Genomic DNA, 20113 nt, shown 5'->3' with positions numbered 1-20113 from the left:
AAATGCAGCTTCTTCTTCCTGTGCACGTGCTGCGTCTAAAGGCAGCAGGCATCGTCTATTATATGTACAGCGGCAGGGCATACGAATTTGATACTCTGTTGCGAATAGCTGGAAAGAGTGAGTGCTTTTTTCAAACCCCAAAAGATGAGAGAATGATAATATTTGATTAATCTATACACGTTATCTACCACCGTCAGATTGAAAGACAAAGAGTGATAATATTTGTCGACGTAACGGGGGAATACATTTGCTTTGACATGTAAAAATTCGGGATATTTTATAAAGTACTCATGTTTTGAAATGCACACTTCAAAAGTATTTCCGTTTTTTACAAATTTTCTAAAATACCCCGTTTTATTAAAAAGTAAGTTCCATCCAGTTAAGTGATAGGTGGCAGTTATCTTTCCTATAAAAAGTCCTATTTATTCCTGAACTACATCTCCTTGGTAGAGAGGATAATGATTCGACGATCCTGAAAGAGGGTGTAACGATCCTGAACTAGGATCGACGAACCTGAAAGTGATGTAACGACCCTGAACCGGGCTCGACTAACCGGAAAAATATTATAGAAGATTGATTCTCCACCAACCAAAAATCCAAGACACTTGGGAATGATGAATCCTTTCAGGGAAAGATGAAACGAACCTGAAAATGATGACACGATCCTGAACCGAGCTCGACAAATTGAAAAAATGATGTAGAAGGTAAACGTACTAACAAGTAAAGGGTAAAAAAGTAAACTTTAAAGAAAGTAAACTAGTGTTGACTAAGTAGGATGGAAAACTAAACAGTTGGGGTACTTTAAAAAATTTCTAAAAAACAGGGATAACAAAAAAACGAGGTCAATGAAACGGGGATACTTTATAAATTCTCCGTAAAAGTTATTCTAATCCACAAATAGAAGAATATGGCGGACACGTTAAACTAAAACTTAGTTGGAATTGTAGCATGGGTTCCTCAAAAATGAAAAACACCCTTATTAGTACTGGTGTTACCTAAAACTTACCTTTAGTTCAAATTTTATCAGCATAATCACAATCTAATACTCTTTTCTCGTTTAAGGAAAAGTGCACCGGGAAGAAATACGAAAAAATAATAATAAAAATATCACTTTTTCTAAAACCGATATGGTATCTGATTTTGAATCTATCTCTTAACACAATGTGCAATCTAAGGTATAGCTACCAAATAAGAAATCAAACAGTATGATCACGCAACAGTAAAAATATCACTTCTCCTGAATCGAATATAACATACAGATAATAACACAAAATTTAGCTCGAGATATTAGAGAATAAATATTGGAGTCTTAATCATGTGGGACCTTTTCTTGAAGAAAATGGGTAATAAAAGACGCCAAGTGTGGCATGAAAAAGTGGTACCGCTACTATCCTCCTAGTACTAGGACTGCACCGGGTCTATTTAGCAGTACTATTTACTAGTCGATTAGAGTTGGAGGGATATGGCATTAAAAAACAGCACCGTCGGACGGACACGATAGGAAGAATAATTGTCTTTTCCATTTGTTTCCCTGTCGGATTTACAAGCAGTACATGTTACAATGTCTCACTGTCATCTATCACTATTTGCACATGTCTATCCTATTCTGAAGCAATTTTTACCAAATATCTTCTTCTTCTAATTATCAATCTTCCAGCATTTGTTTGTTTCAGATTGATGTTACTCAGGAACCGAATCAACGCCATTGAGTGAAATGTAATTTACTTGCGCTAGCCTGGAGCAAAAAAACTTATGCAGTAGTAGTGCTCTAGTCTAGTTGGTGGCAAATTCTTTAGTATTTTGTACTTGATGATCATAAATGACATGATGATGATTAAATAAATAAACCCACATTAAATGATGATTTTTTAAGGTAATTCATTGATGCCAAAAATTATCTGTCTGCATTGTACAGAGCTTTGTGATGACAAGGTATATGTGTGTCTTTAAGGAAAGGGTAATTTGGTGTCATCTTACACCCCCATTTAACCACAAGTTAAAAAATTTCCACTGTCAATTTTTTTAAAGGGTAATCTTTAAAAGTCGAAATGTGAAGGAATATGCACGCTCATGATCTGGAAACAACAGTAAAAAATGATTTAAGAACCAGGTGAACAACAATGCAGTCACTTGAGAGGTAATTTAATATTACTGGCTGTCAGAGAGTTAAAATGTTGTTAAACAAACTCACATAGACGAAGATGAAATTCTATTTCATTGATTCTTGTTTTTCTTACAGACACAGGACACATGTCTCAGATATTTATTAAACTGACTAGCCGACATATTACAGGCTGTAACAGCTAACACCAATAGCTGACTGGCACGTAACTAGTTGCTAACACTAATAAACAATGAACACCTGAAATATCTGACAGTGCACAAGATGAAATACACGCTAGAAGACTTATTCTCTAACACCCCCCGCAAGTGCAGTGTCTAATGAGAAGAAGAGACACTGAGCTTGGAACGTAGAGTAGAAAAGCGTGGCAGCTAACCCCTTGGTAAAAATGTCTGCAATTTGATCCTGTGTGGAGATAAAACGTACCTCTAATGATTTACATGCTACCAGCTCTCCAACATAGTGAAAGGAAATTTCTATGTGCTTCATTCAATTATGAAAAATTGGGTTTGCAGTCAGATAAGTTGCACCCATATTGTCACACCAAAGAATAGGTGGTCTTGGTGAAGAAAAATGAAGTTCTGACATAAGAGATTGTATCCATACAATTTCAGAAGTAGCATCATCTAGAGCACGGTATTCAGCCTCAGTGCTTGACCTGAAAAATAGTCTTCTGCTTACGAGAGCACCAAGAAATTAGATTAGGTTCCATAAAGATGGCCATGCCACTTGTAGACCGCCTATCTGTAATATCTCTAGCCCAATCTGCATCTGAGAATGCCTGAAGTTGCAGAGAGCTAGAACGTTTAAATTGCAGACCATAGCCTAGAGTGCCTTGTAAATATCTGAGAATGCGCTTAACTGCAATCCAGTGAGATTCAGTGGGAGATTGCATAAATTGGCAAGCCTTGTTGACTGCAAAAGCTATATTTGGCCTGGTAATGGTAGCATACTTCAAAGCACCAACTACACTTCTATATAGAGATGGATCACTAAATGGTTCAAACTGAGAAGTAGAGTGTGTGGTAGCAATTGGTATAGATGAAGAATGAGCAAATGTCATTTTTGTCATGAGTAGCAAGTTGGATATATATTGTTCTTGAGAAAGTAAAATACCTTCATTGTTTTTAGAAGCTTGAATACCAAGAAAGAAGTGCAATTCTCCCAAGTCCTTGATTGCAAACTCTCTACTCGGATCAACAAGTAATTGATCAATAGATGTAGGTGAACTCCCTGTGACAAGAATGTCATCAACATAGACAAGAACATACAAGGCTGTAGTAGATGTAACTTTGAAGAACAAAGAAGTATCTGTTTTGGAAGGAAGAAATCGACTTTTTAGCAAAAATTGACTAAGCCTATCAAACCAAGCTCTTGGAGCTTGTTTCAATCCATATAAGGATTTTTGAAGTTTGCAAACATGATTGGGTAAGAGCTTATCAGCATACCCTGGTGGCTGAACCATGAAAATATCCTCTGATAAATGACCATGTAGAAATGCATTTTTAACATCAGGTTTTCTGATGTTCCATCCCTTGTAAAGAGAAATATAAAGGATTAATTTCACTGTTGTTGGTTTGACAACAGGGCTGAATGTATCTTGATAATCTATGCCTTCAACCTGATTAAATCCCTTTGCTACTAATCTAGCCTTGAATCTCTCAATGGTTCCATCAACCTTTCTTTTAATTCTAAAAATCCATTTGCAGCCAATGACATTGTCAGTGGAACAAGATAACACCAATTTCCAAGTTCCATTTTGCAGTAATGCATTTATCTCTTCATCCATGGAAGCTCTCCACCTTGGATCCTTGCAAGCTTCAGAGTAGCAAGTGGAAACTGTAATATCTTCACAAACAGTTTGAACTTCTGAAGCAAATACTTTTGGTTTAAATATGCCTTTCTTTCCTCTTGTTGCCATATAATGATCATTAACAGTTGGAGCAGGTGTAGATATAGGCACTGAAGAAGAATTAGGAGGTGGAGAGGACAGGTCAGCATCCACTTCATTAGAAATATTAGTAGAAGTAACTGTAGATAATGGATTCTCCATATGTGAAGTAGAAGCATTGTCAGATGATACACCTGTGTAGAGATGATGATATGGAAACTCTGATTCAGCAAATACAAAATCTCTTGAGATAATGATCTTGTTGGTAGAAGGATTGAGACATCTATAACCTTTGTGCATTTTACTGTAACCCAAAAATATACACTTGACTGATCTTGGTTCCAATTTATGATTATTGAATGGTCTGAGACAAGGAAAACATGTACAACCAAAAGTATGTAGCAGCTGATAATCAGGTTTGATCTGAAAAAGGCACTCAAGTGGTGAAATTTTCTGCAGTGTAGGTGTAGGAAGTCTATTGATTAAGTAGTTGGCAGTTTCAAAAGCATAGCTCCAATAAGAAATAGGAAGTGAAGCATGAGACAACAGAGCAAGTCCAGTTTCTACTATATGTCTATGTTTTCTCTCAGCAGTGCCATTTTGAGCATGAGCACGAGGGCATGAAACTCTATGGCCTATACCACAATTATCCAAATAAGTGGAAACATTTCTATACTCTCCTCCCCAGTCAGAATGTTCAAATTTAATCTTTCTGCTCAGTAGGTTTTCGACATGAGTTTTGAATTTGATAAAAGTATCAAGAACTTCTGACTTATATGCCAAAGGATAAAGCCATGTAAATATGTTGTAAGAGTCAATGAAGGAAACATAATACTTTTATCCATTAATAGAGCAAATGGGATAAACCCATACATCTGAGTGAATAAGGTCTAAATGACCATACACTTTATTGACACTAGTAGAATATGGCAAAGCATGACTCTTATCTACTTGACATGCAGAAAAAACTTGAGAAGATAAATGGTTATCAATGACTTCATCTACAGAAGATAAAACATGCTTCAAAGTTTTATAGGCAGGATGACCTAGCTTATTGTGCCAATTTGTTGAACTTGTAGTGGAAAAAGCTTGCTTGAGTTGAGCTGCAGAGAATTCCAAATGATATAATCCATCTTTAACAGGTCTACTGAGAAGAATCTTGTGAGTAACCAAATCCTTCACAAAGAATGAATCAGGATGAAATTCAAAGAAGCAGTTATTCTCTTTTGTAAATTGATGTACAGATATAAGATTCTTTGTAATAGCAGGTACATGAAGAACATTAGACAAGGTAAATTGAATATTGTCATGCTGAAAAATGGAAGAACCAACATGTGTAATGTGCAAACCTGAACCATTGCCAACTTTAACTTGATCATGACCTTGATACTCTGAGTGAAGATTCATATTAGAAAGATCGGAAGTAATGTGATGTGTAGCCCCTGAATCTGGTACTCGTGCAGAACTAGAAGAGGCAGTAGAAGTTGGATGATCATAAACTGCAAAGGCTTCTGGTTCTGGACACCAAAATCCATCATAGTCTTCTCCATAGTAATCATGACTAGTGTTATAAGCATGAGCATTTGAGTTAGTACTGTATCTGTATTTGCTAGTAGGAGCTAGATGACCATCTTTCTTGCAGATTTGACAAGGAGGAGTACCATCATTATAAGGAGCTTGAGATTGTGGTGGAAAGAAATTATTATGATTAGAGCGACCACCATGTTCAAATCTTCCAGTTCTACCACCAAAATCTGGTCTACCACCACGAAAACCACCTCTATGTCCATGAAATCGATTAAATGAACCTCTAGGAGAATAATTTGGAGGTGTAGAGTATGCAGGACCAGAGTAATTCTGATAATAAGTTGTAGGAGAGTGTGAATAACCAGGGTATTGATAATCAAAAGGTGAAAAATGTGGATTTGAAAAATTGGATTGTTGTGTTGTTACATTTGCAGAAGTTGATGTTAGATCAGATTTAGACTCAGAATTCACACGCAGGTCTTCAGATAGTAACAATCCGAGTAACTCAGAAGAGGTGATGAGATTGTCATTCTTCAATTGTTGTATAGTGATAGAAGTTTTGAAAGCATTAAATTTAGGTGGTAATCCTTGTAGGATATGAAATACAAGATCCTCATCAAAAATTTCTCTACCAATATGTGACAACTGATAGGATAGAGATCTAGCTTTATTGAAGTAAACAATCATTGATTCACTACCTTTCTTGAGATTCACTAAATTAGATTTAAGTTGCATCAATCTTGATTTGGTAGAAGCATTGAAATTGTATTCTAATCTAGTCCAAATCTCATGAGAGAAAGTACAATCAATTACCCGTGAATGAGTTTCTTCGGTGCAGACACTGAATAACCAGGAAAGAATGGCTTGATCTTGATTTATCCAGTAATTATAGAGCGGATTGCGAATAAAATCATTATCTGGATCAGGATCTGGTAGAGTTAAAGATGAAAGAAGAGCTTCACCAGCAGTAGATGTTTTGCGGAAAAATTTAACCGGACATTGAACGATCCATCGACAAATCTGAAGAGATTATAGCTTCGTAATAGAGGTGCAATTTGAGATTTCCATAAGGTGTAATTGGTTGATGATAGTTTTGATGGTGGTTTGAATGTAAGTGGAATATGTGTTTCAGTTTCAACCATTGTTGATGAAGAAACTATTTGATTGATTTAGGGTTTGAAATAGGTATCTGATACCATGTCAGAGAGTTAAAATGTTGTTAAACAAACTTTCAGAGAAGAAGATGAAATTCTATTTCATTGATTTCTTGATTCTTGTTTTTCTTACAGACACAGGACACAAGGCTCAGATATTTATTAAACTGACTGACTGACATATTACAGGCTGTAACAGCTAACACCAATAGCTGACTGGCACGTAACTAGTTGCTAACACTAATAAACAATGAACACCTGGAATATCCGACAGTGCACAAGATGAAAGACGCTAGAAGACTTATTCTCTAACACTGTCCCAGTACAACTTTTTTACTAAAACTCGTGACTGTAAAAACGCAGACAAAAACTCAAACCCATTTGTAAAAGGAATTTCCTCTTTAAGGAAACAATCAATCCCATCAAAAACACTCAGCTGAAAATGATGACCCAATGAACATTACCACCCACTGTCCCAAAGTTAGTCTGTTTCCAGGGTAATCAAGTGATGATTTTAAGGTAATTTCATTGATCAAATAATTACCTGCATGATCATACTCTGTTCCAGATGATGATAAGGTATAGTATATGTGTCGTTAAGGAAAGAAAACTGGCGTTCCATTTTAAAGCCCCGTTTAAGGACACACAATGTAAATTGCTACACGCGCATTCCCCGGTCAAGTTCTTAGTTACAAAAAGAATGAATAAAATAGACATTTTTCCAGTTTTGTAAAGATGATTACAGGAGAGAAAAAAAAAAAAAAGTAAGAATAAAAAATATGTAGATTCATGATCTGAAAATCTATTTTTTTCTGGAAATATTTTGTTTAAAAATCACTTTAGAGTTCTTCAGACTTCAGAACCCCATTACATACCAATAATGATACGGATGCCCAGTGAAAAATGAAGTCAGTTGTAGAAATATATATTCTGCTAGAGTGTGCTTATCTGCTAGTGTGAAATATATTCTGCTATTCCAGCATTTGTTTCTTTTAGATTGATGTTGCTTAGTGAAAGTAATTTACTGCGGGCTAGCCTGGAGCTACAAACTCAGTACTGTCTACTGCAGTAATGCTTTAGTTGATGGCAAGTTGCAAATCTTTAATACTACTGTACCTGATGATCATCATAAATGAAGAAAACCATTAAGTAAATATATATATATTCCACATTAATTATGATGTTCCTCAAAGGAATGGAATGTACATTATGTCTCCATGATAATCAAGTGATCATCTTTAAGGTAATTCATTGATGCCAAAAACTATCTATCTGCATTGTACACAGCTTTATCATGATGACAAGGTATATGTGTCTTTTACGTTTCAAAGAAGGAATAATTTGGAGTCATTTCAAATCCCCCCATTTTAACCAGTGTAATATATAATTTTACACGCGCATTTCACATTTTTACAAAGGTGAAACAACAGAATATACACATTCATCACAGTTAAAAACCATTTTGGAATCATTTGAGAGATGCTACCCAGGAAAAGTGATACTTCCAACGTGAGGGAGGGAGTCTGAGAACACTTGATTCAGACGTCTAATTCAAACCGATATGTACCATCCATAATATTTTATCCTCTTTGTAGAAACAATCAAAAACTCAAGTCTCTCCGCGATTAGCTCAAAATGATGACACAATGAACAGAAAAATGAATTGTCATCAACAGTGCCAAAAAAGACTACCCTGTTTCCATTTCCAGGGTAATTCATTGATCAAATAATTAACAGCATGATGCAGATACAGATTATCACAGACTGACCAGCTAGTTAAGGAAAGAAAACTTAAAAGCCCCATTTAAGGACACACATGGTAATTGTTACACGCGCATTCCCCTGTCAAGTTCTTCAAAAGTAATATTTTATTTTTCCAATTTTGTAAAGACGATTCAGAGAAACAATAAAATATATGCACATTCATCATCTCAAAATCTATTTTTCCTGGACAATAATTAAAAATCACTTTTCGAGTTCAGAAACCACAACAGTATGCCCAGTAGTAGGGATATAGATGAATTATTGATTCCCAGTTAGTTCCACGGTCAAAAATGCAGTCACTTTTCAGATATTATGCTTATCTAACTTTATAGTTTGGAAAATAATTTTTTCAAACGCTAATGCAAACATATGTGAGACAATTAACTTTTCTACTTTTAGAAATCATTTCTGAGATGATATTATTAAATTGATTTTCGACTTTTAAACTACCAGATGTCAAAAAAACACCCATAAATATCTCGATTATGACATTTGTCCTGACAAATTGTATGTTGTGTTTGATAAAGTGCCCCACAACCAACCACATCAGCACATGAGTAACTACAATGTAAATTATGTGTCACCAAAAACATTTGTTTGACATGGATATCAAAAGCAAAAGTCATAAGCAATTTGATCTCTAATAGCGTGTTTGAATATCAAAAGCAAAAGTCAAAAGCAAACAAAAAGTTGACTTTTGCGTTTCTATAAGTCGTTCTGAAATCATATTACCGAACTGAATTCAGACTTTTCGACATCCAGAAGTCAAGAGAACAACTTTTAAGTGTACATCCCAACACTTTACAAAATTTTCAATTATGACATTTATCCCAATAAATTGTACGTTGTGTTTGATAGAATGTCATACCAACACCAATACATGAGTAATTACAATGTAAATAGTATGTTACCAAAAACATTTGTTTGTCATGGATGTTTTGTAATTCTAATGAATCCTGATACCGTCTGAAATGGATGTTTTTTTTATTATTTTGAATCAGTAAAGAATCTGGTGCCGACAAGTTTCAAAAACTCGGATCTTTTGGATATAGGTTGGGAAAGCAAGTGACCGGTGATTCCAACAATCCGGATGGATTACGAATCTGAAACCCCATTGAGTCGTCACCATCCCAATCAAAACTTTTCACACTACACCTCTTTTATGTTTCCAAATCAATCCACATCCACCATCATAAAACTCCAAGTCCCTCCGGGATTAAGCTGAAAATGATCACACAATGCAACCAAACAAACAGTAACCAACAGTTAGTACCAAGTACCTCCAGTCCACTATCCTATAACTTTGACCCCCTCCCCCAAAAATACACCAAAAAGGAAATTCATAAAAAAAAAAAAGGTTAAACGGCGTTAAGTTCATCACCGTTAAAAATAGCATGTGAGTGGTATGTCCTTTACAGACTGTAGTTACTCACTCTCACACCCCACCAACCTCTCTCTCTAAAAACCGCCATTTTAACGGAATTTCCGTATTTTATCTCCAACTCACTTTCTCTCTCACTAGAAAAAAAAATCACAGTCTGGGTCTGCAGCTGGAACAAGAAAATATAAAAACCCTAACTTTTTTTCCTGTTTCTTACAAATTTTTTTACATTTTTTTTTTGCAGACTCAGAGAAGAAGAGAGACTTATTCTACCTCTTCTTCATTTTTTTTCTTCTTTCATTTCATTTCTAGGGTTTCAGAAAAAAATCCCCTTTCTTCTCTCATGTAATTTTCACTAAGGTTTCAGATAAAGAAAAATGCAAATCAATCTGAATCTATTCTGGTTTCTGTATGTATTATTGTTGAGTGGTGGTAGTAGTAGATGTAGTAATAGTAATGGGGTTGGTGTTGGAGTAGCAGCAGGAGCAGGAGAAGATGATGAGGAAATTCGTTCTCTGCTTGAATTTAAGAAGGGGATAAATGATCCACTTGGAAAAGTTATAAACACATGGAATCGAGATGGGTCGTCGTCAAATGGGGGTTGTCCCAAGAATTGGAATGGGATTGGGTGTGATATTACAGGTAAATCTGTCACATCTATTGTTCTTGAAGGATTAGGGTTAAGTGGTGAATTAAAGTTTCAGACTTTGATTGGTTTGAAAATGTTGACTAATTTGAGTTTAGCTGGGAATTCATTTTCTGGTAGACTTGTTCCTGGTCTTGGATCAATGTCTACTCTACAACATTTAGATCTATCAGGGAATGGATTTTATGGTCCGATACCCGGTAGGATTAATGAGTTATGGGGTTTGCTGTATTTAGATCTCTCCAAAAATAGGTTTGATGGTGGGTTTCCTACTGAGATGAATAATCTGCAGCAGTTGAAAGTTTTTGATGTGCATTCTAATAAATTGTGGGGAGATGTTGGTGATCTGTTTAAGCAGCTGAGGAATGTGGAAAGGGTTGATTTGAGTCAGAATTTGTTCTATGGTGGACTTTCTGGGAATATATCGACGTTGTCGAATACTGTTAGATATGTAAATTTGAGTCATAATAGATTGAATGGAGAGTTCTTTTCGTCTGATTCGATTCAGTTGTTTAAGAATTTGGAAGTTTTGGATTTGGGTGATAATCAGATTTTCGGTCAGTTACCTTCATTTGGTTCAATACCTACACTTCAAGTTTTAAAGGTTGGGAATAATAAGTTACATGGTCCTGTACCGCCAGAGTTGTTTGCGACTATGATTCCGTTGCGAGAACTGGACCTCAGTGGGAACAGATTTTCAGGTATGAAAACTTTATATTAGTTCTCTTGAAAAATGTCTAGATTTTATTTGGTTAGGTAGCTTTTATTCTTCAATTATCTATTTGTAACAAATGCCTGATCTCTAAAATTGGGAGGGAGTAACAAATCCTACTGGGGTGTTTAACAGACTGAATCTCTCAGACTGCAACGGTTTTTTTTTATACTCAAGGGGGGTGGTAGAGAGCTTAATCATCATTGTGTACTTTGTGAAACTGTGGTTGAAATTAGAGCTGACATTGTAAGGTTGTTGTTATTGCAGGTACAATTCCTAGTATAAATTCGTCGACTCTCCAGTCTTTGAATCTTTCATCAAATTCATTGTCTGGGTCTCTACCATCTACTTTGGGAAGCTTGTTGGCGGTTGATTTGAGCAGAAATGCTTTTGTTGGAGACATATCTATTATGCAGAATTGGGGGAGCACATTAGAGTTTATTGATTTGAGTTCAAATGCAATATCAGGAAGCTTGCCAAACTCAACGTTGCAATTTGGAAGTTTGGTCTCTCTTAGAATCATCAATAATACTTTAACAGGTGGTGTTCCCCCTACATTAGGGAATTCTCAAAAGCTGGCGGTTGTAGACCTTAGTTCCAACCAACTTACTGGTTCTATTCCAGGAAGCTTATTCACTTCAATGGCCTTGACAAATCTGAATCTCTCAGGAAATCAGCTTACAGGATCAATCCCTTTTCAAGGTTCTCATACGTCCGAATTGTTAGTTCTACCGTCTTCTCCAGCTCTAGAATCCCTGGATCTGTCGAAGAACTCGTTATCAGGTCCTTTGCCTTCAGACATAGGTAATTTGGGGAGGCTTAAATTGCTAAATGTTGCAAATAACAAATTGTCAGGGCAGATACCAAGCGAACTGAGCAAGATTGATGGCTTGGAGTACTTGGATTTATCTGGAAACAACTTCAATGGCAAGATCCCTAGCGGGCTTTCGTCAAATCTAAAGGTATTTAACGTTTCCAACAATGATCTGTCGGGCCCTCTTCCTGAAGACTTGAGAGATCGTTTCCCTACCAGTTCATATCGGCCTGGGAATAGTATGCTAGTTCTTCCAAAAGACCTGCCTACAGAGGCTCATCTTAATGGGGCTTCAAGGCAGACAGATCACCACAGAGCACCATCATCTAGTGTTCGAATAGCAATTATTGTTGCGTCTGTGGGAGCATTAATTTTGATTGTGTTTGTTCTGTTCGCTTATTATCGTGCAAACTTCCATGGATATTCTGGTGGAAATGGATTCAGCAGTGGAAATACAGAAAGAAACGTTAAGTTAGGAGGATTTACTCGTCCTTCCTTTTTCAGTTTCCACAAAACTGCGACGACACCTCCACCTACTAGTTCGATGAGCTTTTCTAATGATCACTTGCTAAGTTCAAATTTAAGATCCTTGTCTGGGAAGAAAGAATTGGTAACCGAAACTGTTGAGCGTAATTTGTCGGGGCGAAGAGGAGTAGCGGATCCAGAAGTTACAAAACCTGACACGTCCGATAATCCTCCAATCTCTGGATGGCGGTCTTCTCCAGGGTCTCCGTTATCTTCATCTCCTCGGTTTGCTGAAGCTTATGAGCAACCTGCAATGTTAAATGTGTACTCACCAGATAGATTGGCTGGAGAGCTGTTTTTCCTTGACAATTCAATTGTATTTACAGCTGAAGAACTATCTCGTGCCCCAGCTGAAGTTCTTGGTAGAAGCAGCCATGGGACTCTATACAAGGCTACCCTAGATAGTGGACACATGTTGACAGTGAAGTGGTTGCGAGTAGGCCTGGTAAAGCATAAGAAGGATTTCTCAAAGGAAGCTAAAAAAATTGGATCTATTAGACATCCAAATGTTGTTTCTTTAAGGGCTTATTACTGGGGGCCTAGAGAACAAGAAAGACTGATTCTAGCAGATTATCTTGTTGGAGATAGCTTGGCGCTGCATCTATATGGTAAGCATTCTATTACTTGATCTCTGGATGCTATACAAGTTCTTTAGGTTGCAATTTGTGTTGTTAGTTCGTCTGATTATTTTATTACTGGATCTGACTGCAGCTTTTCGTTTGTTCGTCAATGCTTCTAGCATATAGTTATTTCATATAGTTAATGGGCGCCATGTTTCTTCACAAACTGGTTTATCAAATTCTAGCCATTTCTACACTGCGAAATACTCATTAAAAGATCTCTTCATGATAGATGGTGGAAGACTATTATTCTTATTAATTTGGTTGGATTTTCGGTCTAGCCTTTAGCATTCACATCGAGTATGTCTCTGATGAAAACTGTTACAAATTGCAGAAGGAACACCTCGAAGATACTCTCGATTATCCTTTCGGCAAAGACTAAAGGTTGCTGTGGATGTTGCTCGGGGACTGTGTTATCTCCATGATAAGAGCCTTCCTCATGGTAACCTGAAGCCTACAAATATACTTCTGAGTGGAACAGATCTTAATGCTAGGATCACAGATTACAGTCTCCATCGCCTAATGACACCCGCAGGAACTGCAGAACAGATATTAAACTTTGGAGCCATGGGATATGGTGCCCCAGAGTTAAGTAGTGCATCAAAACCCCTGCCGTCATATAAGGCAGATGTTTACGCATTTGGAGTAATACTCATGGAACTGTTAACAAGAAGAAGTGCAGGTGACATTATCTCTGGTCAGTCAGGAGCAGTCGATCTCACCGATTGGGTTAGGTTGTGCGCTCACGAAGGTCGGGGAACAGAGTGTTTCGATAGAGAAATGATTGCAAGTGGGGAGCAAACATCTCAAAAATCCATGGATGATTTGCTTTCGGTATCACTTAAATGCATCCTCCCTGTAAATGAGAGGCCTAACATCAGAACCATATATGAGGAATTGTGTTCTGTATCTGTTTAAATTTTTTTGTCTTCTGTAAATGTATCATTGGGGAATTAGTTTTTTTCTTCTCTTTCTCCTGCTGACTTTTGATCATTTTTCCTCCTTAGTTGGGTTTCTTTTTTTTTTTTGTAAGCCTTTTGATGTTGGCTAATCTTCTTCGTTTTGTCTTGTAAAGGGATATGATTGATTCCATTGATTGATTGATATTATTTGAGTTTTGAGCTTGATCTGTTGTCTCTTTTCTTTTCTCCGTTTTGATGAAAATGATGACAAATCCCATCTCTGCAGGATGTCAAGCCATTCCCAAATGCATGTTGCAATTCAAAGTACATGTCCATGCCTGTTATTCCAGGTTTCAAGCTAGCTCCCTAAAATCATAGAGAATACTACTGGTGTAGCTCATAACCGGTCTGTGTACATGGTCCACGGAGAAACGGATTATCCGTTGCATTAACCAACTATAGACCACCTAAAATGGCAATGCTTTGTCCAAGCCATGAACGGATGGTCAATTCTAGTTGGGAGTATTTTGTGTTAGCCAGAATGTGGTTGATTTTTCCATAGTGAACTCGCATGGTATCTGCAAGCATCTATAAAATGCTCTCTACACCGCCAATCGCATGACCTGGAAGCAAGATTGCTTCCAGGTCATTATCCAGGTCAAGCGTATCATCAGTAAGATGCCGTCCGGTGAATGGATCAACAGGGGACTCGCAAATATAAAAAAGATAACGTAACGATCCACCGTGCGACCTGAAGGAAGATTAACTGGCTCTCTCATTAGTGTACATCCACGAATTCCATAGGTATTTTCATTGATTTGATTTTTTCGGGTTCGGATTCAATTTTTTTTCATTTGGATAGTGGGCCGAGGCCCAGTACCAATTGGAAGTTAAAGTAAGAAATTGGAAGCATCAAGTGCTTTCGAATTTATTTTTTCTGGCAGGCCATGTTGCATGTACAACAGACCTTTCTACTGTAAATTCACAAAGTGTACAGCAATCAACATTCTTGTGCAATGTTCATACAAACAGTAATATTTTTTCCCCCAAAAAATAACGCACCAGATTTTCTTGCATCTCCCAGTTAATCCACCTCTACTCCAAGCATGGAAGCAGTCGATACCCAATGTACAGCAAAAAGCTTTAATAAAGTAACTCCAAACATTGAAAGAGTATCTGCAGTGAAAAAACAAGTGCTTATCAGTTTCCACAGCTTCCCGACAGAGATAACAATCTGTAGATGCCAGTTGCATGCCTGTATGACTAAGCATATCAAAGAGTAGGCAGAGACTCGTGAAAAGCGGACCAAAGCATAATGCTAACCTTAGCAGGAATCCTTCTCTTCCACAGAAATTTCTGAAAATCACTAGTCTCTCCGTCACCATTCAAAAATGCATAACATTTATTAGTATTGAACCCCTCCATTACCTCAGTAGAATCTTCTTGCTCCATACAAAGAGCTAAAGCTGGACCCAAACCATTAAGAAGCAAATCCAACTCCAGTTGCTCATTAATTTTTAGATTCCATTTATCATGCCAAAATCCAATAGATTTACAGTCATTTACTTCAATGCTACTGTAACTCTGCATCCAAACTGAATTCTTCACAATATTCTTCCATACACCAACTCCATAAGGTTTTTCCACCTCAACAGGCAACAACAAGCGCTCATCAGTCCCCGTTTTTTCTTGCACGATTCTTCTCCGTAAAGCTCTTTTTTCCCTAGTATATCTCCAAACCCATTTAGTTAGTAGAGCTTTATTTGTCTGTTTGAGGTCTTGTACATTCCGCATCAACTTTTTCATCGTATCTTCCACACTAGCAGGCAAGTGATACAAAGATAAAAAATAAATAGGCAAACGAGCCAAACAGTGTTTGATCAGAACTAACCTCCGGCCTTTTTAGAAACTTTGTTTTCCAAGATGCTAGATTTTTCTCCATCCTTTCTAGCACACAATCCCTAACTCAAGCTAGTTTCTTCTTCAGAGAATTTATGGTATCATCTTGTAAGAAGTGTGAACTGGGTAATTTCATTATTAAGTTTTACAGGTACAAGACATAGACTTTATATAGACTCACTGACTCAATCAACATATACAAAATGACAATACAGGAGTGACCGACATTTGACAGACTGTAATCAATGTGATAACAGCTGTAAGTAATCTATGACTGTGAATAACTAGTCCGTACATTGTACGAAGGTATGACTCAGTCTAACATCCCCCCTCAAACTCATGCATGTACTGCGGGCATGAGTTTGTTCTTTAACAGCCCAAACTGAGACTTGGAAAAACCCTTGGTGAACAAATCAACAATCTGACTGAGAGTATGAATATAAGAGACTTTCAGGAATCCACAGCTAACCAAATCACGAATCATGTGATAATCAACTTCTATGTGCTTAGTACGAGCATGAAAAATTGGATTTGCAGTGAGACTCCTTGCACCAAGGTTATCACAATATAAACGACATGGAAGTGACAAGTAGACATATAGCTCTTCAAATAAGTATGATAGCCATAAAATTTCAGCAGCTGCATTTGCAAGGCCTCTATACTCAGCTTCAGTGGAGGATCGAGAGATAGTGTGATGTTTCTTTGAGGACCAAGATACCAAGTTACCCCCTACAAAGACACAAGATACCAGGGTGCGTGTATCAGGGCACCCTGCCCAGTCACTATCACAGTAAGAATTTAAGACAGAGCAATCACCAGCTTGAAGAGTAATACCCTGACCCAAGGAACCTTTAATATATCGCAAGATGCGTTTAGCAATTCGGAAATGCACATCAGTTGGTTTGTGCATGAATTGACACACATAGTTAACCGCAAAACTGATGTCAGGCCATGTGAGAGTGAGGTATTGAAGACCTCCCACCAAACTTCTATAAGAAGCTGCATTTACATCTGACAAAGGAGAGCCATTATAAGCTGACACTCTGGGTCCTGAGCCAACTGGAGTTTTACATGGTTTGCAAGTAAGCATATCATATTTTCTTAGCAGATCCAGTGAGTACTTGTTTTGGGTGAGAATCATCTTGTTTGCAGAGGAATCAAAAATTGCTTCAATGCCCAAGAAATAGTAAAGATCACCAAGGTCTTTCATGGAAAATTCTGACTTCAAAGATGTAATAAAGGAAGTAAGAAGAGAATCAGAAGTGCCCACAAGAATAATATCATCAAAATAGACTAGGAGAATCATCCTCTCAGAATTCTTATGATAAATGAACATTGAACTATCACACTTAGAATTCTGGAAGCCATATTGAAGAAGATAGCCACTAAACCTCTCATACCAGGCTCTAGGAGCCTGATTAAGACCATATAGGGATTTCTTAAGTTCACAAACATAAGTAGGATGATCTGGATCAACAAAGCCAGGAGGTTGTTCCATATACACTTTCTCCCTAAGATGTCCATGCAAAAAAGCATTACTAACATCCAGTTGTCTCATGCTCCATTTGTTAGAAATAGCCAAACTTAATACACATCTGATTGTAGTGGCTTTAACTACAGGACTAAAAGTCTCATCAAAATCAATTCCATCCACTTGATGATAACCCTTTACCACTAGTCTATCTTTATGTTTATCAATAGAGCCATCAGAATGTAGTTTAGTCTTATAGACCCATTTGCAACCAAGTACATTCATAGAAGGATGGTATGCAACATGAATAAAAGTATGATTTTCATGAAGTGAAGTATAATCATTTTTCATAGCTTTGACCCAAACTGGAAGTTTACTAGCTTCTCTAAATGTCTTAGGGTCAGCTGGTGGTTGAAGTAGAGTAGCAAGATCAATGGGAACTGGATGTTTACAAGTATGATTTGCTACAAAATATTTAGAGAGAGGCTTAGGAACATGGATACCTGATTTTGATATTATATGAACTCCAGAAGCAGGTTGAGTAGTAGAAAAAGATACCAGATCTGATGAAGGACAAACTTCAGTGGTTGATGTAGACTCTGGGAAAGCAGTAAGTATCTCTGAAGTAGAAGTAGTTGGTACCTCAATAGAAGTAGGTAACACTGGAGTAGAAGTAGCAAAAGGAAATTTAGCTTCATCAAATACTACATGAGTAGTAACATAAATCCTTTGAGATTTGATATCCATACATCTGTACCCTTTGTGATGAATGCTATAACCCAGGAAAACACAAGGAGCTGATTTTGGACTTAGTTTATCTTTCCTATAAGCCACTAGGTTTGGATAACACAAACATCCATATACTCTTAAAATAGAATAATCTGGTGTAGAATGATATAAAACTTCATATGGAGACTTATAGTCAAGAACCTTGCTAGGTAGTCTATTAATGAGAAAGACAGCTGTTAAGAATGAATCAAACCAGAACTTCTTAGATAGAGAAGCATGAAAAGATAAGGTATTTCCCATTTCTGTGACATGCCTCTGTTTCCTTTCAGCTGAACCATTTTGTTGATGAAGATGAGGAAAAGAGATTCTCAAAGCAATGCCAATTAAATCAAGAAATTCTCTAAAAGGACCTTTAGTGAGTTCCAGTGCACCATCACATTGAAAATTCTTAATCTTGACTTCAAAGAGATTATCAACAAGAGATTTAAACATCTTAAAGCAATGAACACTGTCTGACTTATGCTTCATAGGATAAATCCAAGAAAATTTGGAACAATCATCAACAAACAAAATGTAGTATTTGTATCCCAAATGTGATTGTACAGGGGCATGCCCCAAATGTCACAATGAATAAGTAGAAAAGGTGCTTTAGAAACACTACTAGTAGCATGAAAAGGAAGACATTTATTTTTGGCTAATTGACAAGACTCACAGACAGAAGAAGTACATTTGGTTGATAACTTTATGTTAGTAGCCATATCAAGTTTTTGAATGATCTTCTGTGCAGGATGGCCTAGCTTGAAATGCCATATAGAGGAAGAAGCGACTAAAGCTGAAAAGGCAGTACTGTGAAGAGAAGTAGTAGCTGTTGAAGCATCACTGGATGTCTTGGATTGACCAGATAGTATGGGATAGAGTCCATTCTTCATTCTCCCTCTAGATAATATAAGGTTGCTCTTCAATGACTTGATTTCATACCCCCAAGGATAAAAGAGAAACACACAATTATTTTCCTTTGTAAATTGAGCCACAGATAATAAATTGTGTTGCAAGTGAGGTACATATAGAACTTTGTGCAGATTAAATTGATTAGAAGAAGTAGACAATGTAGAAGAACCTGTTAGAGAGATTGGAATTAACTTACCATCACCAACCATAACTTGTTCTGGTCCAGAATGAGGAGTAGGTTGCTGATGTAATGATGCATCATTGGCTATATGACTAGAGGCACCTGAGTCAGGAATCCAAATTGTCCCTGAATTTGTATGACTCCAACAGCCACCACTCTCATAAGCAGTATCAGAAGGAAATTGAACATTAAAATCAAATTCTTGTGTGTCCCAAGGAGAATGAGAAGTACTTCCTGCATTGATATCTAGACCAAGAAAAGCTCGTTGTGGTGGTGCAGTGCTGTTGCGAGATGCAGAGTATCTAAATCTGCACCTGTTTTCCTTGTGACCATCTTTATGACATATCTGACATGGCTCCTCTCCAGAAGTGAGAATTCTTTTCTGCACAGGATTGAATTCAGTTTTTCGAAAACCAGGTGGATATGATGATGAATTATTTTGAGGTATAAGTGAAGATGATGATGCAGTCATAGGTGGTTGAGATGCCATAGAAGATGGAAATGACATAGGTTTTCGAAAAGTAAAATTAGTATTGTATGATGAAAATGGCGGCGAACAAAAAATGCAGAATTTGTGGGATCTGTGATGAGGGAAGAATAAGAATTTGAGTCTTGTTATTTCAAGAACTGCTCATGACTGATGAGGAGAGATCGAAGCTCAGAGAAAGACAATGGAGGTTCTCTATTTTGAACATTAACCACAAAGTGAATGAATTCCTTACCAAGGCCATTAAGAGTGTACATTACCAAATCAGAATCTTGCACTGGTTCACCAATTTCTGCAAGAGAATCAACAATTGTTTTAATCTGATGGAGAAACTCATAGA

The 20113-nt window shown here is 37.0% G+C and overlaps 1 protein-coding gene across 1 annotated transcript; it reads left to right on the top strand.

Moving 5' to 3' along the window:
* The first annotated feature begins 9968 nt into the window (after positions 1 to 9968).
* On the top strand, positions 9969 to 14281 carry LOC113286980 (probable inactive receptor kinase At5g10020). Its single transcript, XM_026535636.1, has 3 exons — positions 9969 to 11186; positions 11465 to 13144; positions 13491 to 14281. Exons 1-3 carry the CDS (start codon positions 10217 to 10219, stop codon positions 14072 to 14074), a joined length of 3234 nt encoding a protein of 1077 aa, XP_026391421.1. The 5' UTR covers positions 9969 to 10216; the 3' UTR covers positions 14075 to 14281.
* Positions 14282 to 20113: the final 5832 nt, after the last annotated feature.

This window comes from Papaver somniferum, chromosome 6, assembly GCF_003573695.1.
Source record: "Papaver somniferum cultivar HN1 chromosome 6, ASM357369v1, whole genome shotgun sequence".
Taxonomy (NCBI): Eukaryota; Viridiplantae; Streptophyta; class Magnoliopsida; order Ranunculales; family Papaveraceae; genus Papaver; species Papaver somniferum.
The sequence above is the reverse complement of the archived record's forward strand: the minus strand, read 5'-3'. Positions and strand labels throughout refer to the sequence as shown.

Bases quoted from the DNA above. Each gene is read 5' to 3' on its own strand.
- LOC113286980 (XM_026535636.1), top strand. From the start codon at position 10,217: ATGCAAATCAATCTGAATCTATTCTGGTTTCTGTATGTATTATTGTTG. The intron at 11,187-11,464 runs GTATGAAAACTT...TTGTTATTGCAG, and splicing joins CAGTGGGAACAGATTTTCAG to GTACAATTCCTAGTATAAAT. The intron at 13,145-13,490 runs GTAAGCATTCTA...TACAAATTGCAG, and splicing joins CTTGGCGCTGCATCTATATG to AAGGAACACCTCGAAGATAC.